General features: G+C 48.6%; 3 protein-coding genes across 6 annotated transcripts; 2 read left to right on the top strand and 1 right to left on the bottom strand.

Annotated features, from left to right (window-relative positions):
• The first annotated feature begins 35 nt into the window (after positions 1–35).
• Positions 36–17,263, top strand: Zswim3 (zinc finger SWIM-type containing 3). The gene is made up of 2 exons (XM_041670506.1): positions 36–356; positions 14,915–17,263. Exons 1-2 carry the CDS (start codon positions 202–204, stop codon positions 16,842–16,844), a joined length of 2,085 nt encoding a protein of 694 aa, XP_041526440.1. The 5' UTR covers positions 36–201; the 3' UTR covers positions 16,845–17,263.
• On the top strand, positions 222–22,227 carry Zswim1 (zinc finger SWIM-type containing 1). 4 transcript variants are annotated; one of them, XM_041670508.1, is made up of 3 exons: positions 18,173–18,352; positions 19,153–19,236; positions 19,782–22,227. In XM_041670508.1, the coding sequence occupies exon 3, from the start codon at positions 19,923–19,925 to the stop codon at positions 21,291–21,293; it is 1,371 nt and encodes a 456-aa protein (XP_041526442.1). In that variant the 5' UTR covers positions 18,173–18,352; positions 19,153–19,236; positions 19,782–19,922; the 3' UTR covers positions 21,294–22,227. The 4 variants fall into 4 exon arrangements, with proteins under 4 accessions (XP_041526444.1, XP_041526445.1, XP_041526442.1 ...); XM_041670510.1 differs by lacking the exons at positions 18,173–18,352; positions 19,153–19,236 and adding an exon at positions 222–356; XM_041670511.1 differs by lacking the exon at positions 19,153–19,236 and having other exon boundaries at positions 18,140–18,209.
• A 130-nt stretch (positions 22,228–22,357) lies between these two features.
• On the bottom strand, positions 22,358–23,905 carry Spata25 (spermatogenesis associated 25). Its single transcript, XM_041670515.1, has 2 exons — positions 23,851–23,905; positions 22,358–23,475 (listed from the first exon to the last, which is right to left on the bottom strand). Exons 1-2 carry the CDS (start codon positions 23,903–23,905, stop codon positions 22,889–22,891), a joined length of 642 nt encoding a protein of 213 aa, XP_041526449.1. The 3' UTR covers positions 22,358–22,888.
• Between the last annotated feature and the right edge of the window lie 2,424 nt (positions 23,906–26,329).

Raw genomic sequence — 26,329 nt, 5'->3', positions numbered from 1 at the left:
TAATAAGGGATGAGTGTCATTTCCCTTCTGACACACAGCAAAGTCGCCCCCAGGTTGCTGTAGCCGGTCTCCTCTCCGGCTTCTCCCGAGCTCCCCAGAGGCCACCCAGTCGGGTCCCCACCTGGGTCCATGCCGGCCGGTTCCCGGTGACCTCTGACCGCTGGCGTGATTCTGGGCTTTGGTGCGGGCCAGTCCCCGGCCATGGAGCTAGGCAGCTGCTTCAAGACCTACGAGGACTTCAAGGAGTGTTTCAGCGCCTACAAAAAGGAGACCAGATGCTCCTTCATTGTGAGGGACTGCGTCTCCGTCCGCTTCCACAACCTCAACCACGGCACCTCCTTCCGCGAGGATATCCTGTAAGGGTGGGGCAGGAGGGTGGGGAGGAGGGCTTCCTGGTCGTGCACGGGGCCATGCTGCCTGGGGCCACTCGGCCGGACAGCTGCGGCACGCCTGCTGAAAAGCGAGGGAAACCTCGTCGGCGTGGCCCTGTGCCCCCAGGTGCGCTTGCTCCCGCTCCTTCATTCATAAGGGTTTTTGGAATTCGCAGTAACTTGCACTTTGTCGGGATTTTTTGTTTGTTTTATTTGTCCGTTTGTTTATTGAGAGCATCTGTCTCAAGCTCAAAGCTTGTTGGGGAATGGCTCCCAAACGCCTTGGTAATGTCCTCCATTAGTCTCCCCTTTACAAAGCAGTAATGTGCTCCTCCGTTGGTTGGTTCGTCCTTTCGTTGATTCATTTTGTAAATGACTCTTGAGCTCCTGATGCAACCGTTTCCAAACACCTTTCTGACCCAGGGCTGCCTCTCCGTCCCTTTTATGCCTGCTTTACTCTGCAGGGGTGTGTGTCAACTCATTTGGTTTTACGGGTGAAAAACTGTTGAAAACTCCAATGCTGTCAGGACTCAAGTGAAACACCTCCTATAAATGTAGCTCTTAGCTTTACTTCTAGAAAAAGAATGGTAACGTGCATGTATATAATCCCAGAGCAGGCAGGAGGATCATGAGTTTGAGGCAAATCCATCCTTTAAAAATTCAGGATGAAATGAGAAGCAGACCCCAACTAATCAGCTCAACTAATGACTCCTTTGTGGAAATGAAGGCTGTGGGTGCCAGAATTTGCTGTGAAATCCAGTCAATTTGAAAGTCAATTCAAGTATTAATTACAACAACATAGAGGCCCACTCAGAGTCAAAGAACACTCAAATCTGAGGGCAGGATTGAGCTATTTGGACAGGCCGGTCTAAGGAACCTGATGGTGTACTGGCTTCTCCTGAAGTCCAGGGCCATTCCTAACTACACACAGAGATGAGTAGGTGCCACTAAGGAGCTAAAGACGAGATGGACTTGGACTTGACAACTAGTATGGATCAAAACACTAAAGTAAACAAATGGGGCTGGAATGACTGCTCTGAGATTAGAAGGCCGACTGCTCTCGCAGAGGACTCAGGTTCGGTCCCTGGCACCCATAGGACAGATGCCTAGGGCCTGCCGTACCTTCGTACCCTCTGCTGACCTTCCAGGGCTCCTGAAAGCACGTGGTGCACATACTTACACGCAGGCACACACACACATTAAATAAATAGATGTGGTGCGGTTGTGAGTGCCTTTAGGTGCCAGAACTTGGGAGGCAGAGGCAGGCAGAGCCTCTGTCCGCGAGTACAAGGCCAGGCTGCTCTAAGTGTTGAGTTCCAGGGCGCCAAGGACTACATAGTAAGACCCTATCTCAAAAAATAAAGAAAACTCTTAACAAACAAATACACTTTTTTTGTTTTGTTCCAGTTTTGGACACAAGCCCTCTCTATGTAGCTTGGGTAGCCTCAAACTCATGGCAATTCTCCAGTCTCGGACTCCAAAGCACTGGCATTATGGACATGGACCACCATGTCTGCCTGGGACATTTCCCCTTGTCAGTATTCCCTACCCAATGCAATAAAACTATTTACATAGGATTTCCATCACGTTAGATATTATAATCTGGAGATGACTTAAAGTATATGGGAGGTTATATACACAGGAAGTAGAAGGTGTTTTCTTTCAGAAGGCATAGGAGAAAGCTTTCTTTCTGGGACAACAATGGAAGAGGAAGCAACGGGATGCTTTCTCTGCCTCTGAGCTAGCAGGTTTTCACCCCCACATCTGGCTCCTGAGTCTTTATTGATAAGATAGAACAATAGACTTAGTTTGAAAAACAACATTAAGGGTTTATTTTAATCTCTCTCTCTCTCTCTCTCTCTCTCTCTTTTCTTTTGGTAGGGGAGTTCAAGACAGGGTTTGTCTGTGTAGCCTGGCTGCCCTTGAACTGTGTAGACCAGGATGGCCTCCCGAGTTCTGAGATTAAAGGTGTGTGCCACTACTGCCCAGCAGGTTTTATTTATTTATTTATTTATTTATTTTTTGGTTTTTCGAGACAGGGTTTCTCTGTGGCTTTGGAGCCTGTCCTGGAACTAGCTCTGTAGACCAGGCTGGTCTCGAACTCACAGAGATCCGCCTGCCTCTGCCTCCCGAGTGCTGGGATTAAAGGCGTGCGCCACCACCGCCCGGCTTGGTTTCGTTTGGTTTCCGTTTTTCGACAGGGTTTCTCTGTATACCCCTGACTGTTCTGGAGCTTACTCTGTAGACCAGGCTGTCCTCCAACTCACAGAGAGCCACCTGCTTCTGCCTCTGAGTGCTGGGGTTAAAGGCGTGAGCCACCACCACCTAGCTCAGCTCTTAATCTTAACTTAAGACTCATTTTATTTGTACTTGTGTGTATGTGTAGAGGCCAGAAGGGGACACGGGATCCTCTGAGCTGTAGTCACAATGAATTGAGAACCACCCAATGTGTATACAGGGAACTGCAGCCAAGTCCTCTGGAAGAGCAGCAAGTATTCTTAACTGCTGAGAAAAAACAACATAGATCAGGTCTAGGGAAGTGGTGCAGTCAGTGAAATGTCTGCCACACAAACTTAGGGAACTGAGTTCAGATGCCCAGGTCTGGGCTGGGCACTGCTGTGTTTTTCTGTAACACTAGGGTTCTCTGGCTAGCTCACCTCGCTGAATCAGTGAGAGACCCTATCTCAGAAAGGTGGGGCATCATGTCCCATACCTTTAATCTCAGCACTCCAGAGGCAGAGGCAGGCAAATCTCTGGACGTTTGAGACAGCCTGGTTTACATATTAAGTGGCTGCAGACCAGTCAGGATAAGGCGGGGAGCATTAGAGGAAGAAAGCCAGTGTTAACCTCCAGCCTCCAAACACGTGCATGCACGTTCACGTGCATGCACACATGTGTACACACCTCCTGTCCCTACCTCCAGTCTGCTGCACGTTCACGTACATGTACACATGTGTACACACCTCCTGTCCCTACCTCCAGTCTGCTGCACATTCACGTACATGCACACATGTGTACACACCTGTCCCTACCTCCAGTCTGCTGCACGTTCACGTACATGCACACATGTGTACACACCTCCTGTCCCTACCTCCAGTCTGCTGCACATTCACGTACATGCACACATGTGTACACACCTCCTGTCCCGACCTCCAGTCTGCTCTGCTCTTTGAGGACCTGACTGCCTGAATTGGACATGGTTGAGAAGATGTCAAAGGGGAGGGCAGGTGTGAGGACTGCAGTAAGGATGATGCAGAAGAAGAAAAGATGGGAGCAAGTCGGAGCAGGGAGAAGGGGAAGAGTTACACACAGTTAAGAAAGTGTGAGCGGTAAGCCGGAGCTCACTTTGGCCACCTTGTAGTGTCTTAACTGTTGTCTGTAGAGACCAGAATGTCACATCACTCATTCCATCAACAGACTTGTATTTAGCCTCAGCCAGGCAATAATGTAGGGCACAAAGAGGAGCACGCCGTAGGCTGTGCCCCTGAAGACAGCCTTAGATGATTGCTGAATTCATGAGCTCCACTGACCTTCATCCTCAGCAGAGATGAACGCACTGCAGGCTGTGTCCCTGAAGACAGCTTTAGAGGAATGTAGGATTCATGAGCTCCACTGACCTTCAGCCTCAGCAGAGACAGATGGGCTGCTGGCTAAGTTTTTGTTTGATTTTTGAGGCAGGATCTCACCCTTCAGCCAGTCTGACCTTGAACATGCAGTTATACTTTTTTTTTTCCACTCCTCCCATCCCCTCCTGTTTCCCTTTCTACCGCCTGCCCATCCGCTCCTCCTCCATCTCCATTCAGAAGGGGCAGCCTTCCCACTTTACCTGTCTCCAAGTACTGAGTCCACTGTCTGGCTAGAATAGTTTGTCTGTCTGTCTGCTTGTTTGTTTGGAAGCAGGTTCCCCCTGCCTCTTCCCACACCATGCCCCGCTCCACTAGATGTTGGATGCTCTTTGTTTTTGAGGCAGGGTCTCTTTGTGTAGCCCTGGAACTTAGAGAGATCCAACTGCCTCTGCCTCCCAAGTGCTGGGATTAAAGGCGTGCACCACCACACCAGGCACTATTAAATGTACAAACCGGCTCCATGTAGAGCTCACTGTCTATGTTGGAGGAATTGGAGGGTGGGTGGTAGAAAATGTTAGGAATAATTAAACAGGTGTTTCCACAGCCAAGTATATACACTTAGTAGGGAGATGATTTTAATAATAAATACTTATACAAATGTAGTCACATGAACTTACTAAACAGAGTAAAAGTAGCAAACTGATTTAAAGAAAATTATTTGGGGGCTGGAGAGATGGCTCAGTGGTTAAGAGCACTGGCTGCTCTTCCAGAGGTCCTGAGTTCAATTCCCAGCACCCACATGGTGACTCACAACTGTCTACAACAGGATCTGATGCCCTCTTCCCGCATGCAGGTGCACATGCAGAACATTCAGACATAAAATTAAATAAAGTTTAAAAAACGAAAATTATTTGGGAGCTAGAAAATGGCTCAGTGGCTAAGAGCACTTGCTGCTCTTCAAGAGAATCTGGGTTCAATTTTCAGCACCCATGTGTGGCTATCAACTGTCTATAATTCTAGTTCTAGGGCATCTGATGCCCTTTTCTAGTCTCCATAGGCACCAGACATGCCCATGGTGCACAGACATATTTGGAAACAAAACACTTGTACACATAAAATAAATAATTTAAAATCTGTATTTTAAAATAGTAGTGTAGATGTTATATGGATGGCAATGACAGGTGTACATACAGAAAATTAGCAGCTCGTATGAGGAAAACTGACCATACAGGTTAAAGGTGAGAGCTCTGGGGCCGCTAGCCTTTGCTCTTAACCTCCACAGCAAAGTTTTATCCCTTATAAAATGAGGAGGTTGAACTGGAGAGATGGCTCAGTGGTTAAGAGCACTGGCTGCTCTTCCAGAGATCCTGAGTTCAATTCCCAGTAGTTACATGATGGCTCACAATCATCTGTAATGAACTCTAGTGCCCTCTTTTGGCCTTCAGGCATATATGCAGACAAGACACTATATACGTAATAAATAAATCTTTTTTTTTTTTTTTTTGGTTTTTCGAGACAGGGTTTCTCTTTAGCTTTGGAGCCTGTCCTAGAACTAGCTCTTATAGACCAAGGCTGGCCTCGAACTCACAGAGATCCTCCTGCCTCTGCCTCCCGAGTGCTGAATTAAAGGTGTGTGCCACCACCGCCCAGCAAATAAATCTTCTAATGAAAAAAAAAAAAGAGGGGCTGGAGAGTTGGCTCAGAGGTTAAGAGCACTGGCTGCACTTCCAGAGGTTCTGAGTTCAATTCCCAGCAACCACATGGTGGCTCACAACCATCTGTAATGAGATATGGCGCCCTCTTCTGGCATGCAGGTATACATGGAGGCAGAATGTTGTATATATAATAAATAAATCTTTGCCGGGCGGTGGTGGCGCACGCCTTTAATCCCAGCACTTGGGAGGCAGAGGCAGGAGGATCTCTGTGAGTTCGAGGCCAGCCTGGTCTACAAAGGGAGTTCCAGGACGGGCTCCAAAGCTACAGAGAAACCCTGTCTCGAAAAAAAAAAAAAAAGAATAAAAAAAGAATAAAATGAGGAGGTGGGGCTTGAGAGGTGGTTCAACAGCTAAGAGCATTGCTGCCCTTGCAGGAGAACTCAGATTCGGTTTTCAGCACCCTGTCAGGCTGCTCACAACTGCCTGTATCTCCAGCTCCAGTGGAATCCAGTGTCCTCTGAGGGACTCTGGAGACACTGCACTTAGGTGCATGTACATACAATAGACAGAGACAGTCATATAACTAAAGATAAAAATAAATATTCTTTTGAGTCCAGGTGATAGTGGTATATGCACTGTTGATCCCAGCACTCAGGAGGTGGAGGCATGAGGGTCTCTGAGTTTGAGGCAGCCTGGTCTATAGAGCGAGTACCAGGACAGCCAAGGCTACACAGAGAAACCCTCTCTCAACACCCCCCCCCACAAATTATTTTTTTTTATTTTATCTTGTGGGTATGAGTGTTCGCCTGGGTGTATTTCTGCACCACATGCAGGCCGTGCCCACTGAGACTGAAGAGAGCGTTAGATCCCTGAAACTAGTTACAACTGTGAGCTGCCATGTGGGTGCTAAGAACTGAACCTGCGTGCTCTTAACTGCAGAGCCATCTTCCTAGTCTCAGGTGTAAATCTTAGAAAAAGAAGTGAGGAGATGGACTAGGTAATATAGCTGAGAGGTAAAGTGCTTACCTGCCGGTCAGTGCATGGTCTTGGGTTTGATCCCAACCCTGGGAAGAAGAAGAAACCAGCAGAGGGTTTGTTGAAAAAATAAGAAAATGCTTCCATGTGCAAGGCCCTGGGTTTAGTACCAGCACCACAGAAAAAAAAGAGAAAAAGAGTCAAGTGGTGGTGGCGCACGCCTTTAATCCCAGCACTCGGGAGGCAGAGGCAGGCGGATCTCTTGTGAGTTCGAGGCCAGCCTGGTCTACAAGAGCTAGTTCCAGGACAGGCTCCAAAACTACAGAGAAACCCTGTCTCGAAAAACAAAAAAAAATTAGAAAATTACTTTTAAAAAAATTTAATTCTGTTTATGTGGAGGTCAGAGGACAACTTTCGGGGTATGTTTCTCTCCTTCCACCATGTGGGTTCCAGGGGTCGAACTCAGTCAGTGTCTTACACCCTGAACTCACTGGCTCTCTAATTAGAAAATTTTTTTTAATATTTATTTATTATGTATACAATATTCTGTCTGTGTGTATGCCTGCAGGCCAGAAGAGGGCACTAGACCCCATTACAGATGGTTGTGAGCCACCATGTGGTTGCTGGGAATTGAACTCAGGACCTTTGAAAGAGCAGGCAATGCTCTTAACCTCTGAGCCATCTCTCTAGCCCCCTAGAAAATTCTTAAAGGGCTCATTGTGGCCAAGAAGTTAAGAATGGAGCTTCAGCCAGGTGTGGTGGTTCTAGGGATCCCAACGGTGAATCTCTGCGAATTCAAGGCCAGCCTAGGGCTCCACAGTAAAATTCCTGTCTCAAAAGATAAATAAAGACTTCTTCAAACCCAACTTTGTAAAAAATTTCTTGCAGGCCATAGAAGTAGTTTGTAAAGGAGGACATACTTTGAACTTTCCTTAACTGGTTATTATTTATTAACATTCTTTTTACAGTATATAAGGCTGTTTTGTCTTTGTTGAGTTTTGTTTGGTTTTGCTTTTGAGATAGGGTGTCAATGTGTGGCTAGTCTGGAGCTTCATGTGTAAAACAAGCTGAATTTGAATCTAGGAGGCCTCTTCACTCTGCCTCTTGAGGACTGAGATTACAAGCTCTACCTCCATGCCCTGCAGGAGAGCTGGGTTTTGTTGCCAGTGAGATGGAGGACACCTTGGCCTGTAATAATTTCTGCCCCAATGTTTCCAGTGAGTAGTCTCCATCCTTCAGGCAGCTCATTGGCTTAGTAAAGACAGTTCTCATTTTGAAAAGTCAGAACAGTTCAGGGCATGTTCAGGAAGCAGGACAAAGACTAAATACATATTTCACAATATCACAGATATATCAAAACTTTAGTTTTTATTTTACTTTCTTTCTTTTTGTTTGTTTGTTCTTATTTTTTGAGACAGGGTTTCTCTGTGTATCCCTAGCTGTCCTGGAACTTGCTCTGTAGACCAGGCTGGCCTCTAACTCAGAGACCTGCCTGCCTCTGCCTCGCAAGTGCTGGGATTAAAGGTGTGTGCTACCACCACCAAGCTTTTATTTTTTTTAAACACCCTATCAAGTGAGAAAGTCTGTGATTGTTTTTAACGAACTTTACAGACTAAGCCCTCCCAGCCCCTTAGGTTGAGGGTACATATTCTTCAGAGTCCTTGATAAACTCTGATGCCCTCTCCTTTGCTGCTCAGTTCAGAAACTGCCATTTCCAGACAGTGTCCAACATTACTTATTCCAGGTTCTTTGCTAGGAACTTCACAGACATTATCTCACTTAGTCCTTAACACACACCTTTGAACTGGACCGCAGTTCTCAGAGTGACAAGGTCGTGTCACAAGCAAAAGTCGCCACACAAAAGTTTTCCCAGTAAGCCAGGCATGGTGAGGCATACCTTTGATACCTCCCAGCATTTCGGGGGGCAGAGGCAGGCGGATCTCTGTGAGTTTGGGGCCAGCCTGGTCTACAGAGTGAGTTCCAGGACAGCCAGGGCTACACAGTGAGACCCTGTCTCAAAAAAAATGAAACAAAAATCTTGCCAGTAAACTAGTCACTTATAAAATTCATCTCTACTTAACTATTCTTTCCTGCTCAGTCCTGCAGTTTCCTTGACATCATTGACAGTGTCTAGCTGATGAATAAGTGTTAAAGTAATGGCGGAGAGCCACCAGCCTCATGAAGTGACCAAATGGAGACTGAAGTCTACAGGTAGACAGGGCACTAGGACCTTGAAGAGCAGAGGTTTTGTAAAGCAGGAATTACACCCTACAAAGCTTGATAAAGGCCAGAAATATTTTTGTGAAACAAAATATTAATTGAGAAACATAGACTTTGGGGAAGTTGTACCAGAAACAAGAAAACAAAGTTGGTTTTGGTTTTTGTGTTTGTTTGGGTTGGTGTTTTAAAATATGTATGTGTGTGAGCATGTGTTGTTGTGTGGGTTCCCCGCCCCTGTGCATGTGCCAAAGCCGGAAGGCTACCTTGGACCCCTCTGAACTGGAGTTTGCAGTACATGGGTAATGGGATCTTAACTCCAGTCCTCATAACTAAGCATCAAGCACTCTTAACCACTAGTTAGGTTTCTGTTGCTATGATAAGACACCATGACCAAAAACAAGTTGTGGGGGACAGGAAGGCTGTTTATTTCAGCTTACAGTTATGCATCACGGTCTATCATTGAAGGAAGCCAGAACAGGAACTCAAGGCAGGAACGTGGATGCTAGAGCTGATACAGAGGCCATGGAAGAATGCTGCTTATTGGCTTGCTCATCATGGCTGGCTCAGCCTGCTTTCTTATATATACCTTGCAGGATCACCTGCCCAGGGGTGACACTGTTCACAGTAGATATCAAGAAAATGTACCCCAGCCGGGCGGTGGTGGCGCACGCCTTTAATCCCAGCACTCGGGAGGCAGAGGCAGGTGGATCTCTGTGAATTCGAGGCCAGCCTGGTCTACAAGAGCTAGTTCCAGGACAGGCTCCAAAGCTACAGAGAAACCCTGTCTCGGAAAAACTAAAAAAAAAAAAAAAAGAAAGAAAGAAAGAAAATGTACCCCAGGTAGGGCTGGAGAGATGGCTCAGAAGTTAAGAGGACCTCTGCTCTTCCAGAGGTCCTGAGTTCAGTTCCCAGCAAGACACAGTAACTCACAGCCATCTATAATAGGATCTGATGCCCTCTTCTGGCATGTAGGCATATGTTGTAGAATACTCCTATACATAAATAAATCAATCAATCATATTTTGTGCTCCAGTCTAGCCTACAGGCTAATCTCGCGCAGATATTTTCTCAGTTAAGATCGTCTCTCCTTGCCCAGTGTGGTATCTCACTCCTTTAATCCTGCGTTCCAGAGGCAGAGGCAGGTGGAGCTGTGAGTTTGAAGCCAGCCTGGTCTCTATATCAAGTCCCAGGATCTTCAGGGCTACACAGAGACACTCCAAAAACAAACAAAAAACAAATTCCCTCCTCCCAGATGTTTCTAGGTTTGCGTCAAATTGACCAAAACCAACCCGTACACTGTGTCTTGCCCTGCTCTGCTTCTTTGAAGTCGATTCTCGTTGCATAGCCCTGGCTAACTGTGTCTTCTTGCTTGGCCTTGTTTCCAAGGACCTTTCTGCCTCTGCCTGCTGAGCGCTGAGATTACAAGTTTGTTCCAAAACACCCTGCTCTGTCTGTCTCAGAGAGACAGGATCTTGCCCACAGACTCCAACTCCAGTTCTGCTTCACATTCCAGAGTGTTTAAGTTACAGGCATACACCACTGCACCTTGTAATCTTAATTTGTGTGTATATTTGTTTATGTGTGTGTGTTTGTATGTATATGTGTGTACTTGTGTGTGCATGTGCTTGTTTATGGGTACACACAGGTACACATGCACTCATGTGATGCTAAGAAGGGCAGTTACAGGTTGAGCATCTCCATTTTATTTTGTTTTGAGACAGTGTCTCTTACCAAACCACAAGTTCAGTGATTTGGCTAGACTGGCTGACCAGCAAGTGCCCAGGAATCTGCCTGCCTCCAATTCCCCAGCCTTGGAATTACAGCCACACGCAACTATACCCAGCAGTTTTTTGTATGAGTGCTAAGGATCAAACTTGGGCCCTCACGCTTGTACAGCAGCATTTCACTGACCCAAGTCATCTCCCTATCTCTTGCAGTCTCCCAACTTTTAAAAATGTTTGTCTGTCTAGCTATTTATTTACTTAATGTATTTGAGTGGTTTTTCTGCATCTATGTCTGTGCACCATGTCTGTGCCTGGTGCCCAAGGAGGTAAGAAGAGGGCATCTGAGCCCCTGGAACTGGAGTTAGTAATTGTTGTGAGCCACTATGTGGCTGCTGGGAACTGAGCCTAGGTCCTCTGCAAGAGCAACAATGTTCTAAACACCAAGCCACCTGTCCAGTCCCAACCCCATAGTCCCAGTTTATTTTTCAAAGCAGGGTTCCTATGTAGCCCTGGTTATCCTGGAACTCACTTTGTAGACCAGGCTAGCCTCAAACTCACTGAGATCCACCTGCTTCTGCCTCCTGAGCGTTGGTATTCAAGATGTGCCCCACCATACCTGGCTGTAGTCTTAGTTTTTAAGGTATACTTCTGTTCAGATGGGGTTTTTTTTCCTATTAATTTCTATGAACTGTCTGTAGTAGATTTTTTTTTTTTGATTTTGTGTTCTGTGTGTGTCGAGGGAGGAGGGTTGGATTGTTTCTTTGTTTTATGTGCTATACATAGCCCAAACTGGCCTTGACAATCCTCCTGCCTCAGTCTCCTGAGTGTTGGAAAATGAGTCAAGTGCTACTAATCCAGCTTATAGGATCCTTTTGTCCTCAATTAGCTAACAGCTCTAAGTTAAGGTGGTTTATGAGTTGCTAACGCGTAGCTCAGAGGGGCCAGCCTTCTTGTATCTTTGTTCTGCATCCTCACGCCTGTCATATGCAGGACAGCTCCCCACGTGACACAAATGCACTTACATCCAGAAGAAAAGCTTCCTTGATGTCCTGTCGTGGCTCTTCTCCATAACAGGGCACGTGTTCATGCCCAGTTCTCACAAGATTACCTTAATTGGCTTAGGGTAGCAACAGCTATTCTAAGCACGTAGTTGTGTTGGGGAGGAGCAGCATTCTGGATAAAACTGGCTCTTTGTCAGGAAGACAAGGGGATGTAGAGTTGACAAGCAACACTTTGGGGTTAGATACTTCTGTGGTTGTTCCTCAGTGTCGGGGGATAGTTTCCAGGATGTCCCACACACATCAAAATCAGTGGATACTCAAGCCTCTTATAGAACATGGCATAGTATTACACACGCCTTACACCCTTCATACTCTGATTTCTAGATTACTTATAATACCAAATACTGTGTTGGTAGTCACTGCAGTGTATTTGGTGATTAGTGAAAAGGGAAATATGTATATTAAACACAAATCATTTTTGTTTCTTGTTCGGGACTGTACTGGAGAAACCTGGGGTTTTATACAAATGGGGTAAGGATTCTACCGCTGAGCTACAGCCCAAGACAGTTGTTTTGTTTTTTGAAAACTAGGTGTTTCTTTCTAGTCCAGACTAGCCCAGAATTCCTTATATAGCCCAGGCTAGTGTTTCCCAAGTCCTGGGTTCACAGGCATGAGCTTCCATACCCAGCTTCACTGAATTAGACTTTTTAGGTATTGGTGTACTCACAGGTTGGTATGGAGGGTAGGGCATGCATGGTGTATAGATCAGAGGACAGCTTTGCAAAGTTGGTTCTCTCCACCTTTTGGTGGGATCAAACTCAGGTCTCTGGACACCTTCACTTGTTGCCATCTTGCCCTGTTTAGAGATCTATCTATACGGGGATTGTTGAACCTAAGAAAATGGGCAAAATAATGGTTAAGTAGACGATAGACACGCAAACCTGGCTCAGTCCTCAGATATGCCGGTGTCAGTTGGAAGAGTAAATCCTAGATTCTCATCCGTACGCCTGTTTCCCTCTGTGAAGTGGGGATGACAGTAGGACTCTGGCTAGTGTGAAGTGAGACACTAGGCCCAGAGCTGCCGGGCACGTGATCTGCAGTGCGTGCAGTGATGGCAGCAAAGCATGGCAGAGACTTGTTCACATGGTGGGTACAGGCTGGGGTAAGGTCAGTAGCAGAATTTGATCCCTAGCATGGCAGAAAAGGGAGGGAGGGAGGTACTGGGCAGGATGGTACCTAAAATCCCAGCACTTGGTATATAGTGCAGGAAGATGACCATCAGGTGAGGCCATGTTCCCCACCACCCTACCCCCCAAAAAGTAGAAGCAAGGAAAAGAGGGAAGCTGAATAAGAAGGAAGAATTAAAAGAATGCCCAGGACTCCACCCTGGCTGGCTGCAGATGCTAATAGAGCCAGGAATAGTAAAATGAGCTTTGTGGTTGACAGTGGCTCCCTCAAACCATCACTAAGTTCATGGCAAGTAAATGTAATCTGGTGGCTAGGGTTAGGCTAAGATACTGCGCTAGCAGGTGGTGGGGCCAGCTTTGTAGAAGAGTATGGCTCCATGTACCCCAAATGATGAGATGAAGGGTAGAATGGTCCTTCAGAGAAAGGTACAAGCACAAACTGTTGCCAGAAGACACTTCCTAGTGAACACCAGAAGCCGTGAGCAGTTTGCCATTCTAAGACACAAACAAGGTGAAGGTGGAGGATTAAGACCCAGTGGTGCTCACTAGCTGGCCCTGCTATTCTTCGGGACTGCTCCAAGCCCTTCCCGACCAAAACTAGAGATGGCGCCACCGCTGCACTGTGCTCACCACAGACACTGACATTCTCAGCCCCAGGCCCCTCCACCCTGCTGTCATAAGACTGCCACGTCCTGTTTTCCTAAACTTGCCCTACAGGGTGGGCAGACTGGACCAGCTGGATAGGAGTGTTTGGAAAAGTATAGGCGGAGCTCCCAGGCTGTGCCTTGTCGGGCTCGAGGCTGAGATTTTTTCCCCCCTCCCTTGGTTTTTCAGCTGGGCCACTCCCTGAGGAGGCAGGGGTGTGACCCCTCCCACCCATGATTCATTAGCCTGTGAAATCGGTGGTAATCATCTGCTGAGGCACGCCATTGTGTTAGGAGCTAGGAATACACTGAGGAATGATTTAGCCCTGGCACTTGGAGACGTCCCCCGGCATGGGAACTATAAAAGCTATCTTTAGCTCTAACATAAACAAAAACAAGGCAGGCTCTGGGCTAAAGTTTTTTCTGTGGTTCATTTAGTCTTTATGATAACCCTAATGAGGTTATCTCACTTTATAATGGGCAGACTGTATCCACAGAGGTGAAGTGACTTGCCCAATTAACAGATTCCTACTGACAGCCAGGTCTCAAAGGACTCAACTCCACTTGACCTCCAGTGTGCCCCCTCTCACCTCCAGTGGTATTGATACCTAGAGCTCTGTAAGACCTTTTAGCTGAATGCAGTAAATTCAGATTCAGGATTAATTAATGCAGCTTGGGGTCATAAAGGCTGAGGAGAGAAGGGAGGATTTGATTGGACCTTGAACCTAGGAGTCAAATGGAAAGAGCAAATAATTTGATAACTACCCCTTGGAATCATCCACTCCCACCCAGAGTGCTAAGGCTGCAGGGATGAGACTCAGACAGTTCAGTCTCCATCACAGACCAAAATATCAACAACTCAGGGTATGAATCTTTCTCTTTACAGGAACAGCCAGAAATTTTCTCTTCTGCAGATAAGCCTTGGCACATGCTCTTCCTGCTGTCGAGGAAGAGAAGGCAGAGTGTCCCAAATGAATAAAAAGAACTTTAAGACAAGGCCTTGCCACATAGTCCAGGCTGCCCTGGAGCTTCCAGCCTTTCTGCCATAGCCTCCCAGTTGCTAGGATTACATACAGGCCTGGGGGTCATTTAAATGAGGAGAAACTAGCTAGGCACTCTGTTGCTATGTCAGCTTTTCCTTACATCCCACCTCAGATTGGATTGGTGGCAGTCACAATGGTAGCAGACAGAATGGAGAAAAATATTGGCCCTTTAAGCCAGGCAGAGTAAAGAGCTCACCTCTGTAACCACAGCTCCATAGGAAGGTTGCAGCAAGTTCAAGGCCAGCCTGGACTATATCATGAGTTCCATGCCTATCCCCCAAGCTGAAAAAACCACAAACAAATAAATTGGCCTTAGAACTGTGTGAAGGAAAGTGAGGGGTGTTGTAATATCGTCTTGAGGGAGGGAGCTGGAAATGTTGGGGCTAGAGAGTTAGGATAAATTTTTCTTGCTTACATTCTACACTACCTTGTGGTCTAGGGAGTATATTGGTCAGTATGAATGGCTACGCGGTCTTTTAAGAGAGTGGCAGCCAGCACCTTTCTCACTGTCGCCTCTGCCTTCCCTAGATATGTGCAGGTGAAATTTGTCTGTATTCGGACGCAGTCAAACAGGAAGAGAACACGGAAGGTGGACAGGTGCCCAGCGTACTTGCTCCTGCAGTACAACGAAAGCCTAGATAGACTGTTTATCAGTGAATTGAATACCCAACACATACATGTTGATTCTTATGCTGTTGGAGGAGCCCCTGCTAGCAAACTCCAGAAGGCAGTGTATCTGCATAACCTCCAGCCGGTGCAGCTCAGCATCAAGAAAGACCTTGATGCAGCAGAGAAGCTCCCAGTAGAACCACCGTCTTTCTGCCTAGATAAGACACAGCTGCCCTCTGATCCAGAGCAAGGGGCCATCAGTCCTTCTGACCTGGCCAAGATAGCAAAAGTGATGAAAAACTTTCTTACTGTAGACGAGGGCTCGATGGCCTCCTTCAGCGTGGGCACCAGCCAAGACCTGGACCGGCTCAGCTTCCAGAGCAGCAAGATGAGTGACTTGTTCACCCGATTCCCAGAGAATCTCTTGTTGCACCGGGTGGAGAATAGCCAGGGCCATATTCTGTATGCTTTCTTGGTGGAGAACAAGGAGCGAGAGAGTCGAGTAGTACATTTTGCTGTGCTCAAGGCTGAGACAGCCCCCTCTGTGGCCAAGATGCTCAATATCTTTACAGAATTCAACTCTGATTGGCCCAAGGTCAAGGTGGTCTTTGTGGATCCTTCATTCCCTCACCGAGCTATTCTTCAGGAGATCTTCCCCGCGGCCCGCATCCTCCTTTCTATTTATCATACAACTCGGCTCCTCGAGAAGAAGTTGCATCAGAGCGCTGCAAATGCATCCTTTAAAAGGCTCATGAAGGAAGCTCTTCGGGAGGCTGTGTTTGTCTCTTCTGACGCAAGCCTGAAAAAACTCTGTCAGATGACGCAGGCCCTGCTGGATGAGGAACTCTTCAGGTTCCTCCAGGCCCATTGGTTCTCCTGTGAACTGCTGTGGTATATGCATGTGAGGAAGGGCCTGCATGCATGTAACACCTACATGGACAGCCTAGACATAGTCACCAGCAAGGTGTCCAGCCTCTTCCGGGAGCAGCGGTCCCTACTGGACTGCATCCTTCACTTTGTGGATTACATAGATTTCTTTAACACCAAGGGCCTGAAGAGCTTGCCCACAAATTCCCCCAGGTTAAAAAGAACTCAGCTCCCAAGCACACCGCCAAGGCCCAAGAAGTCTTTTCGAATTTGTGGAGGGGATGTCACCAGGCTCCCTGTGGACGAGACAAAGCCAGACTCAGAGCAGTCCCAGTCGCCACCGCCCCAGGATCAGCCCTGCAAGGATGGCATGCTGGACATTTTGCAGCAGAGTGGCTCTGAGCTAGCCTACAAGCTCTGCCACAACGAGTGGGAGGTGGTGCGGAACTCTACCCACCTGGTGGACGAGGTTGGCTCCTCAGTCGCCGTGAAGCTCCTGGAAGACTCACACCAGGTGAGCAAAGACGGCTGCAGCTGCAGCTGCTCCTTTCAGCGGTGTTACCATCTGCCGTGTCGGCACATCTTGGCTCTGTTGCATACCAGCCAGCAGCCAGTAGGGGAAGCCATGGTGTGCTGCCGGTGGCAGAAGAAGTACCAGCACCTCCTTGGACCCAATGGGGAGCTTCAAGACCGTGGAATAATCCCAAACACAGATCAGCCTGAAAAGCAAGGTCAGAACCACATGATTCAGGACCTAAGCAGGGAGCTGGCAAACCTGCTGATGCAGACTGAGGGGCCAGAGCTGGAGGAGCGCTGTTCCACCCTGCGCAAGATTGTGGACATCTGGGCTGACCCCTACCAGCTACCTGAGTCCAGTCAGCAGCCAGTTGATTTCAAAGATGTGGGGTGCCTCCCTTTCCTCTGGGGGAAGCTAGAGGAAGGGGACAGCCTTCCTCTCGCTGAAGCCATGGTTCATGACTGAAGCGTTTGTACTAGTGCACATCCAAACCTTGGAAGTTCGAGAGTTCGAAGTGGGCGGGTCACACTGTGGGTCAGTATTTTAACCAATGTCTTCCGAGGTAAGGGCTAAGAAGATCTTAAAAGTGTGGGGGGGATAGGGACCCCACTGTGACAGTCCCCTGAGCCTGCTGCCCCTTTCATCCCTACCTTTGGCCAAAGTTTTATTCCACACTGAAAGGTCACACCTCTTCTTCCCCAGCCCCAGAGGTCAAATTGCATTGACCCAACAGAGATGAGCCCTTGCCCAGGAGAATAAAACAAAGTGAACCTGGAAAGCAGCTTTGTTTCAGGGACGGAGGGAAGGGGGGTGACCCTTGACTGTCGCTGCTCTTTAGAAAATACCTGTTATGTATTTTTACTCACGTTAATAAAGTTGTTTTTGTTTTTGTTTCACTTTTGTGGTTTTTGAGACAGGGTCTCATGTAGCCCAGGCTGGCCTCAAACGTCATTTTAAAGGAAACTTGAGTATTGTCTAACGGGCTGTGGTGCCGAATAGAACCTGGTGCTTCAGATCAGCTAGTAGTGTAGTAAATACTTCACCCTCTTCCTACCAACTAAGCCTGTAGCATTGACTTTAGGTGCCTTGTTCATTCTATTCAGGAAAGGGACAAGAGGAGGGAGGAGACCCAAATCCTAGATTTTACTGCGAGCCGTTTTTGGAACACTATGGGCAAGTTCCTAATTTGTTTTATTTTTGGGAGAGCCTAGCCTGGAACCTAATATGTAGACCAGGCTGGCTTCTGCCTGCTGAGCACTGGGATTAAATGTACCACCACACCCGGTTTTTTGTTTTAAGACTCGGTCTTACTAGATTGCTTATGCTAGCTTCAAACTATCCCTCTACCTCAGCCCCTGAATAGCTGGAATTACAGGCCTCAGTTTCTCCACAAGGCAGAGGACGAAGTACGACCTTTGCACCTTTCCCGTCTGTCCCTTCCGAGCTTCACAGCTCCTTACCCAACAAACAAAAGGTTCCCTTATAAAACACTGTTCTTTATTTTACATTATGGTCTTCGAAAGGTGCAAACTTCCCAGCCCTGTTTGACCGAAGGGAGGCTCCGCCCTCGGGCCACGGGTTCCCAACGCGAGCATCCTTTCGCAGGCTCTCATTGGCTACCTCCGGCCGAGCCCCCGTAACCCTGGCAACAGCGCCCGCCCCGGAGCTGCCAGTCCAGGATTGGTCCGTAGCTCCCAAGTTCGACAGTGAGCTCCTTAAGCCTTTGGCCTGAGTCATTGAGAAACTGGCGTGGTGATTGGCAATCCTGGACGTCAGTCAGTCGGAGGCGGGCCCAGTGAGAGAAATGGCTGCCGTGTCTGCTGTCTGCCGGTGGGTGAGCGGTCTCTGCAGGGGCGGTGTGGAGCCGGGTTGCAGCGTTCAGGGCATACAGCTCCCACCAGTGGGAGGTGGATTTCGGCTCCGCTGGGCTTGAAAGCGAACCTCAGCCTTCCGCGTCCCACACCCGGGCTCAGGTGAGGTCAGAGGCCGCCTTCCCTTCCCGGTCCACATTTTCGGACCCTATAGAATGCATCAGGATCTGGAGCCAAAGACTCCAGCTTCCAGTTCTCTTAATGGTGGACCTATGGCTTTGAACCTCAGTCTCTCATCTGCTTTGACCCTGACTGAGACTTTCTTTTTTTTTTTTTTTTTTTTTGGTTTTTCGAGACAGGGTTTCTCTGTGGCTTTGGAGCCTGTCCTGGAACTAGCTCTGTAGACCAGGCTGGTCTCGAACTCACAGAGATCCGCCTACCTCTGCCTCCCGAGTGCTGGGATTAAAGGCGTGCGCCACCATCGCCCGGCGTGACTGAGACTTTCATCTGCGGAATGGGGACAGTAAATGGAGCCAAACAGGAAACATTTGCATAAAGCATTACAGCCAGTCGGGATATACGTAGAAAAAACAGGAACAACTGTTAGCCCCGGTTTACAGCGACAGGAATTCAGTTTCAGAGAGGGTCACTGACTAGCCCAATATTTCACAGAAAATTTTGAGCGATTTTTTTTTCTGGTATATATCAGGACCAAAAGAAGCAGTTTGTAAGAATTTACAAGAATTTGTGAACATAAAGGCTATACAAATACCCAGAATGGTATTTTTAAAAAGAAGCGTATGTGGCAACACAAACCTGAATCCCAGCTCTTAGAAAGTTTAAGCGGGAGGATGCGTGGGGTGGGAACAAGCCAGGCCTACACAGGAGTGTCCTTGTGTAGAAAAATAATAAAGGCCCTGTTTTTTCCATCCCCTGTACTGTCAATGTGCTATATCCCCCAGCCCTGAGAGTTCTTAAGACCAGGACCTCATAGTTCAAGATGTCCTTGAGGTGATCTGGCTGCATCCACCTCTCTGGGATTACAGGTGTGTGTTACCACCCCCAGTCCTTTGGCTTAGGTTTGGGTTTTGGTGTGTGTGTGTATGTGTGTGTGTTGTTGTTGTTGTTGTTAGGGTTTTGTGTTTTGAGACAGGTTCTCTCTTTCCTAGATGCCTGCACTGGTCTTACACTGGTCCAGCAGACCTTGGCCTGGTGATCCTTCTGCCTTTGCCTTTTAGGTAGCTTGGATCACAAGTGTGCACCATTACACCTGGCTTTGTGCCTATTTGGGTCCCTGAGAACCTTATGCTTCTATGGCTGGCTTGTTATTTACATCTTATATCCAGGGTAACCTCCCCTAGAGAGGCCTTCCCACTTTAGCTAATGTGTCCTGTCAACCCCAACATACTCTCTGACCTGTTTCTCATTTTTGGGTTTTTATAACCATTATCCAATGTAACCTTCATGGGCTAGTTGTATATCTGCCCCTAAAAGATACATGGTAAATGTTTGATAGATATTGAACTATTGTCCATATAAATAATCAAAGTGCCAGGTCCTCACTGTTTTAAGTGTCTCTCCCTTTCCATAGGTCCATGTGGAACAGAATCTAAAACTGCAGTCTAACTTCGGGCATCAAATTCCGTGGCACTTGAGAAATGTAATGTTTTCCCACGGCAGTCCTGCAGAGGAAGCAGCCTAGCGTGGGCCTTGGATCCCTCCCTGCTCCTCCATGGCCCTGACAATGATGAACGGACATCTTATTGAGGACTCGAGCCCACCCACGCTGCTGCACCAGGTTAGCAAGACTCCTCAGCTAGATGCCTTCAGCTACCAAAGCTCCTTCATGCAAGACCTCTTTGCTCATTTCCCCGAGGTCTTATTTATACACCGGACCTATAACCCAAGAGGCAAGGTGTTATACACCTTCCTGGTAGATGGACCCCGGGTACAGCTTGAGGGTCCTCTTGCCCGAGTGGTGTACTTTGCTATCCCTACCAATGAAGATGCCAAAGGCCTGGCCCAGATGTTCCAGGTGTTCAAAAAGTTTAACCCAGCCTGGGAACGAGTCTGCACCATCCTGGTGGATCCCCACTTCCTCCTGCTGCCCACCCTGACCATGGAGTTCCCCACCGCCGAGGTCTTGCTCTCAGCCTTCCACATCTGTAAGTTCCTCCAGGGTAAATTCTATCAGCTCTCCCTGGAGCAGCCGGTACAGAGTGTGCTTCTCTCCTCCCTGCAGAGCACCATGTGCTCGGCCACAGCTGGCAACCTGAGGAAGCTGTACACACTCCTGAGCGACTGCATCCCCTCCACCAGGCTACCTGAGCTCCACTCACACTGGCTGCTCAATGACCGAATCTGGCTGGCCCACCGCTGGAGAAGCCGAGCCCAGAGCAACCGATACTTCCAGAGCCTGGAGGTCACAGCCCACATCCTCAGTCAGTTTTTTGGTACTACCCCATCTGAGAAACAAGGCATGGCCTCTGTGTTCCGATACATGCAGCAGAACCCTTCAGACAACACAAGCCTCAGCCTGACTGTGACTCCCAAGGACAATCCCGCGCCTGCAGGCACGAACCCTGAAAGCACCAGCTCAGAGCAGTTGGTGGAAGCCCGTATCCAGCACTCCCTCAACGCCATCTGCACAGGTCCAGCCGCCCAGCTCTGCCTAGGTGAGCTCGCTGTGGTCCAGAAATCCATGCACCTCATTGGCTCCGGCTCGGAAAAAGTGAACATACAGATTCTGGAGGATACGCACAACGTGCAGCTCCAGTCCCCTGCCAGCTGCAGCTGCTACTTTAACCAAGCCTTCCACCTGCCCTGCCGCCACATCCTAGCCACGCTCAGCGCCCGTCACCAGGTGCTCCAGCCTGACATGCTGCAGGCTCCGTGGACCTCGGGCTGTGCCACCAGTCTAGACAGCATCCTGGGAAGCAAGTGGAGCGCCGCCCTGGATAAACACCTGGCCGTGACTCTCCTCACGGAGGAGGTAGGCCGGCTCTTGCAGCACTGTAGCCAGGAGGAATTCGAGCGTCGCTACAGCACCCTTCGAGAACTCGCCGACAGCTGGATCGGCCCTTACGAGCAGGTACAGCTCTGATCGCACAGACATACCCAGTCCTGGGCACTGAACCCAGAGCAGCACGTGTGTGAGGCAGACGCCACCACTGCTCTATCCTCACTAGGTCACCTAGGCTGGCCTGGAGCTCAGGATGTAGCTGAGACTGGTCTTGAACTCCTCCTGATCCTCTGTCTCCCAAGTGCTGACCACTGCCTCTTATTTTGAGATACTTCACGAGGTTGCCCAGCCTAGTTGTGAACTCACTCTGTGGATAGGCTGGCTTTGAACTTATGAACCTCTTGAGTGAGTGGGATTCCAAGTCTGTGTCACCAGGCCTGACTTTTGGTCATGTTGCTGCCCTGAAGTGTCCGTGTACATGTGTGCCTTCAGACCCTCCCCTCTGCACACAGCTGTGCTTCCTCCGCAAGTCCTTGTTCTACTCCAGTCTTCTCTCTAGAATGCGGCAAACAGGTGACGGTGGTGGCGCACGCCTTTAATCCCAGCACTCAGGAGGCAGAGGCAGGCGGATCTCCCTGAGTTCAAGGCCAGCTTGGTCTGCAGAGCAAGTTCTAGGACAGGCTCCAAAACTACAAAGAGAAACCTTTTCTCAAACAACAAAACAAACAAACAAAAGAAGAAAAAGAAGAAAGAAAATGTTTTCTGTTAAGGGGTCAGTAGTAAACATTTGTGGGCTTTGATGGTCGAATGTGGGCTTTGTTCTACATTCTGGCTTCAGATTTGACAACTTTTTCACAAGGAAAAATATAGCTCAAGAAATTTCTGTAAACAAGGGATTCCTTGAGAGAGATGGGGGGTGATGAGGTTGAAGACTCCGTGTTGGTCACTACTGCCCCAGTCATGAGATGGCTCACCTGATGCCAACTTTGGATGGAGCCTTCCCACAAAGGAAGAGGCTGCTGCAGTGAGTCAGCCAGGCTTCCCAGTTTTTCCCGGCCCACCCTGGGATCAATAAAGTGAATGTTGCATCCCCACACTTGTCCTGTGGTCTGCTTTATACATGGTCTGTGAGGGGGTGAAAGAAGGAGAACTGGCAAGGCTGTGTGCACAGGGTGGGGCTGTGTGCAGGTGTTGCTTCTGTTCTTTTTACCTTTTTAGGTCTGGTTCTGCTTTGCCAGCTGTGAGACTCCCAGCAGGCAGCTCTCTAAGCCTCCATTTATCTGTGAAGTGGGCGTCCTCACAGGGTGGGTCATGTTAAAGAGGAATGGGTTCATAGGGTTTGCTCAGCCACGTTTCCATCATTTGCCTACAGCCCCGTCTGTCTTCAGGAAGCTGGGACACAAGGCAAGAGGAAAATCCACAATGTCTAGAACTTTAGACAGAAATTTCTCAGGTTCCTCAATACAAAATAAGCATCTACTCTCTATATAGGGCTTCCTACCTAGGTTACTTCATTTAACCTGGTCAGATCTCTCTGGGTGGTACCTCATGCAGTGGGGGAGGGGGTCCCAACAAAGCAGTGCAATTTATCAGGATGGCTCAGTTACCCACTCCCTCTTCCCATCCCTGCCATAGCCACCCCCAACCTTATCTGCCCAAAAACCATACGGAGAGGCCACCCTAAGCATCTCATGCTATTTCATCTGGCGACAAGCAGGAGTCCCTCCTGGATCTCACTAGAGGCATCTGTCCAGAGGCCATGTGGGCATGTGCCTTTTCCACTGCACCCCCTCCACAGCCCCCTCTGGCTCTGGATGGGCCATCATGAAAGCTTGAGCTGCCCGGATCAGGTCCTCTTCCCGCAGGCCTGGAACAGGCACGGTGGGGATGCCCGCGATCATCATGGCTAGGGTAAGGATGCAGATGTCAGGTTGGGAGCCAGCCTCCTTCCCACCTGCTTCGGAGGACATCGTCAGAACCCCTGGTGACAGCCCACACAGCAGCAGGGGCCGAGGCCTGCTAGGGCCACCCAGGTGGGGAGCTCTGCTTCGGGAGCAGGGGTCTGCCCAGCTCAAGGTCTCCAGCTGCCTCATGGGGGGCAATTTGGGGCAGTATCGGTTGTGTTCCTTCCGCGGTGTCTCCCAGCTAGCACCCCCAGAGCAGCCCCTGGCTTCAGGCACTGCCAAGGTAGGGCCCCAGACCTGGGCAGCAGGTACCACCTGCTCAGCTTTCTGGCTGAGTGGACCTAATCCACCAGACGCCACCACCACTGGCTCTGCAGAACTATAGAGACCAAGGGACGGACCCGAAGCAGCAGCCCCACCTGCAGAGACAGGAATGAGATGGAATGTTATTCTTGGTCTCTCGGAGGAAGAGGCCCTGAGGGGCAGGGCCTGGGAGCAGGGGCAATCAGAACCAGCCCAAGAGGATTGTCAGAGGTTGGGAATGGAATGTAAGCATTACTCATATCCATAGCTCCAGCCAGTCCCAGTTCTGCAGGTGATGGGGAAATGTTTGTTGAATAAGTGAGCAAGTGGGTAATTAGTAAGTGGCAAGGCCTTTTGGATATCTTCTCTTCCAAGAAAACTGATTCCACAGTCAGCCCAAAAAATCCAGCAGAACCTCCTCCCCAAAGCCAGGAAGCAACTTCACGAGGGAAGCTGTGGTGTCCCCTCCAGTTCTGGGACCCCCCTCTCACCTTGGCCAGAAGACAGAAGCCCCAGATGAGTTTGTGGAGACATGAAGTAGGACATGGCTACCCCAAAGTCCCTATTTGTGAGGGAACTGCCCTAGTTCTGCCCGACTCTCCAGTTTTCTACATAGTCCCCTCTACACCCGGACCCTACCTCACAATACTAGTCTGTTCAATACAGAACATGTATGTCACAATGGGAGGGGTTAGATGGACCAGGGGACACTGGGCCAGGATCAGGATGTTCCAGACTCTTCATTCATTATCTTCGTCAGGATCAACTTGGATGGGTGGTTTTGTTTTGCTCTCTTCTGGTGCGGGGACGGAAGCCAGGGCTTTGCAGATGCGAGGACTGAGTGCTGCCTCAGACCCACATTCTACTTGTTTGGTTTCTATTGTTTGTTTTTTGAGACAGGATCAAACTACAATCGCCCTGGCTGGCCTGGACTTCCTATGGTCTACTTCCTGTGCCGGGCCTGTCTCCTGCTTGTTTGCTGGGATCAAAGGCGTGAAACCACCATGCTCTCAGCCTGTTTTTGCTTTCGTGTAACTGGCCTCAAATCCTTGATCTTCCCGTCTCAGCCTTCTAGGTGTTGGGAATACAGGTGTGTGCCACCACACCTGGCTTCACCTAGACAGTTTTGTTCCTCAGTATCCTCATCTACAGCCGGGCGGTGATGGCGCACGCCTTTAATCCCAGGGAGGCAGAGACAGGTGGATCTCAGTGAATTAGAGGTCAGTCTGGTCTACAAAGCAAGTTCCAAGACAGCCAGGACTGTTACACAGAGAAACCTTGTCTTAAAAAACAAAACAAAAAATTCTCATTGGCAAAATGGGGGTGATACTGCCCCCTGCCTCCCCAGGAGTTGTGAGGGTGAAATAAGAGTATCCCTGTGGAGCTAACGATCGGAGATAGAAATAAATGAGGCCAGTGCTTTTGTGCCTTACAGTGCGAGTCAAGGTTTTCATTCAATCATCTGCTACCACTCAAACCGAGCATGGGGCACAGGCCTGTGATCTCAGCATTCAGGTGGGAGAGGCGGGAGGTCAGAAATCCAAGGTCATTCTCCACTTTATGACCAGTTTGAAGGCAAACTCTTGGGAGTACAGGTGACCCTCTTGATTTTTTTCAGGATTTATTTATTTATATATATGAGAACTCTATCTGCATGTCTGCGTGACAGAAGAGGGCATGAGATCCCATTACAGATGGTTGTGAGCCACCATGTGAGTGTTGGGAATTGAACTCAGGACCTCCGGAAGAGCAGTCAGTGCTCTTAATCACTGAGCCATGTCTCCAGCCAGACCCTCTTCTTCTTGTTGTGGTTTAAAATCATTTGCTAGAGCCAGGCATAGTGGCTCACACTTTTAATCCCAGCACTCAGGAGGCAGAGGCAGGTGGATCTCTGAGCTCGAGGACAGCCTGGTTTACAGAGCAAGTTCCAGGACAGCAAGGGCTACAAAGAGAAACCCTGTCTCTAAAATCAATAAACAAATAAATAAAATAAGAAGTATTTGCTATTTGTCCTTACACAAACATATTCTCACCTGTTGGCTTGTTTTCCCCTGGAAAATGACATGGTTGGTTCAGGTCACTGGTGGCCAGCACAGGCTCTGGGAGACTTTGAATACCACTAGGGTCCTACTCCATCAACCAAGAATGCCAGGGACAGACCGATGTATCAATATTTTTATGTTCCTGAAGACAACAGAGTCAGGCCTGATGGAACAGGCCTGGAAACAGCTGCCTGGGAAGCTGAGGCAGAGGGATCACAAGTTTAAGGCCAGCCTGGGCAATTAGACTCTGTCCTAAATGACAACTAAAAGGGGGCTGGCAGCTGGGTGTGGGGGTACACCCCTTAATCCCAGCATTCAGGTGGCAATGACAAGCAGATCTTTGTGAGTCTCACACCAGCGAGGGCCACATATTGGGACCCGTCCTCAAAGGGTTGGAGGGAGGCTGGGGAATGGCTTGGTGGCACAGTACTCATCTGGACTGGGCACTAATCTCAATCCCTATACTGCAAAAGACAGAGGCAGAACTAGTAGGCCATGCCTGGGCTCTCAGGTTGAGATAGGACTGCCACAGTTCAAGACCCCGTGTTCCAGAGTAAGACCCTGTTTCAAACAAACCAAAAACAAAGCAGTAAATATAATATTTCCCAAAGGTAAAACCTCTGATCTAGCGAAATGCATCTTCACTATGACCATTTATTAGAATCTTTGAAGGAGCTTTTTACAAAAAAAGAAAAAGTGTTTAAGTCAGGCATGGAGGCCCACACCTATAATAATCTCAGAATATGGGAGTCTAAGGCCACTCTAGGCTGCAGGCAAGACCTTGTCTAAAACAAAACAACACAAAAAGCCATGATGACTGGGTTTAATTCTCTGACAAACCACAAACCAAAGGAGAATATGGAAGCTGTGCTTGCGTGTATGTGTCTGTGTGTGCGCGCGCGCATTGGCACTCACCAAGTGTCCTAGA

This window comes from Microtus oregoni, unplaced genomic scaffold (assembly GCF_018167655.1).
Source record: "Microtus oregoni isolate MIOR12 unplaced genomic scaffold, Mior012 000020F_ref0000438, whole genome shotgun sequence".
Classification (NCBI taxonomy): domain Eukaryota; kingdom Metazoa; phylum Chordata; class Mammalia; order Rodentia; family Cricetidae; genus Microtus; species Microtus oregoni.
The sequence above is the reverse complement of the archived record's forward strand: the minus strand, read 5'-3'. Positions and strand labels throughout refer to the sequence as shown.

Excerpts from the sequence above, each read along its gene's own strand:
- Zswim3 (XM_041670506.1), top strand. The coding sequence starts at position 202 with ATGGAGCTAGGCAGCTGCTTCAAGACCTACGAGGACTTCAAGGAGTGT. Across the intron at positions 357-14,914 it reads TCCTTCCGCGAGGATATCCT|ATATGTGCAGGTGAAATTTG; the intron begins GTAAGGGTGGGG and ends TGCCTTCCCTAG.
- Zswim1 (XM_041670510.1), top strand. The coding sequence starts at position 19,923 with ATGGCCCTGACAATGATGAACGGACATCTTATTGAGGACTCGAGCCCA.
- Spata25 (XM_041670515.1), bottom strand. The coding sequence starts at position 23,905 with ATGTCCTACTTCATGTCTCCACAAACTCATCTGGGGCTTCTGTCTTCT. Across the intron at positions 23,476-23,850 it reads GCTTCTGTCTTCTGGCCAAG|GTGGGGCTGCTGCTTCGGGT; the intron begins GTGAGAGGGGGG and ends CTGTCTCTGCAG.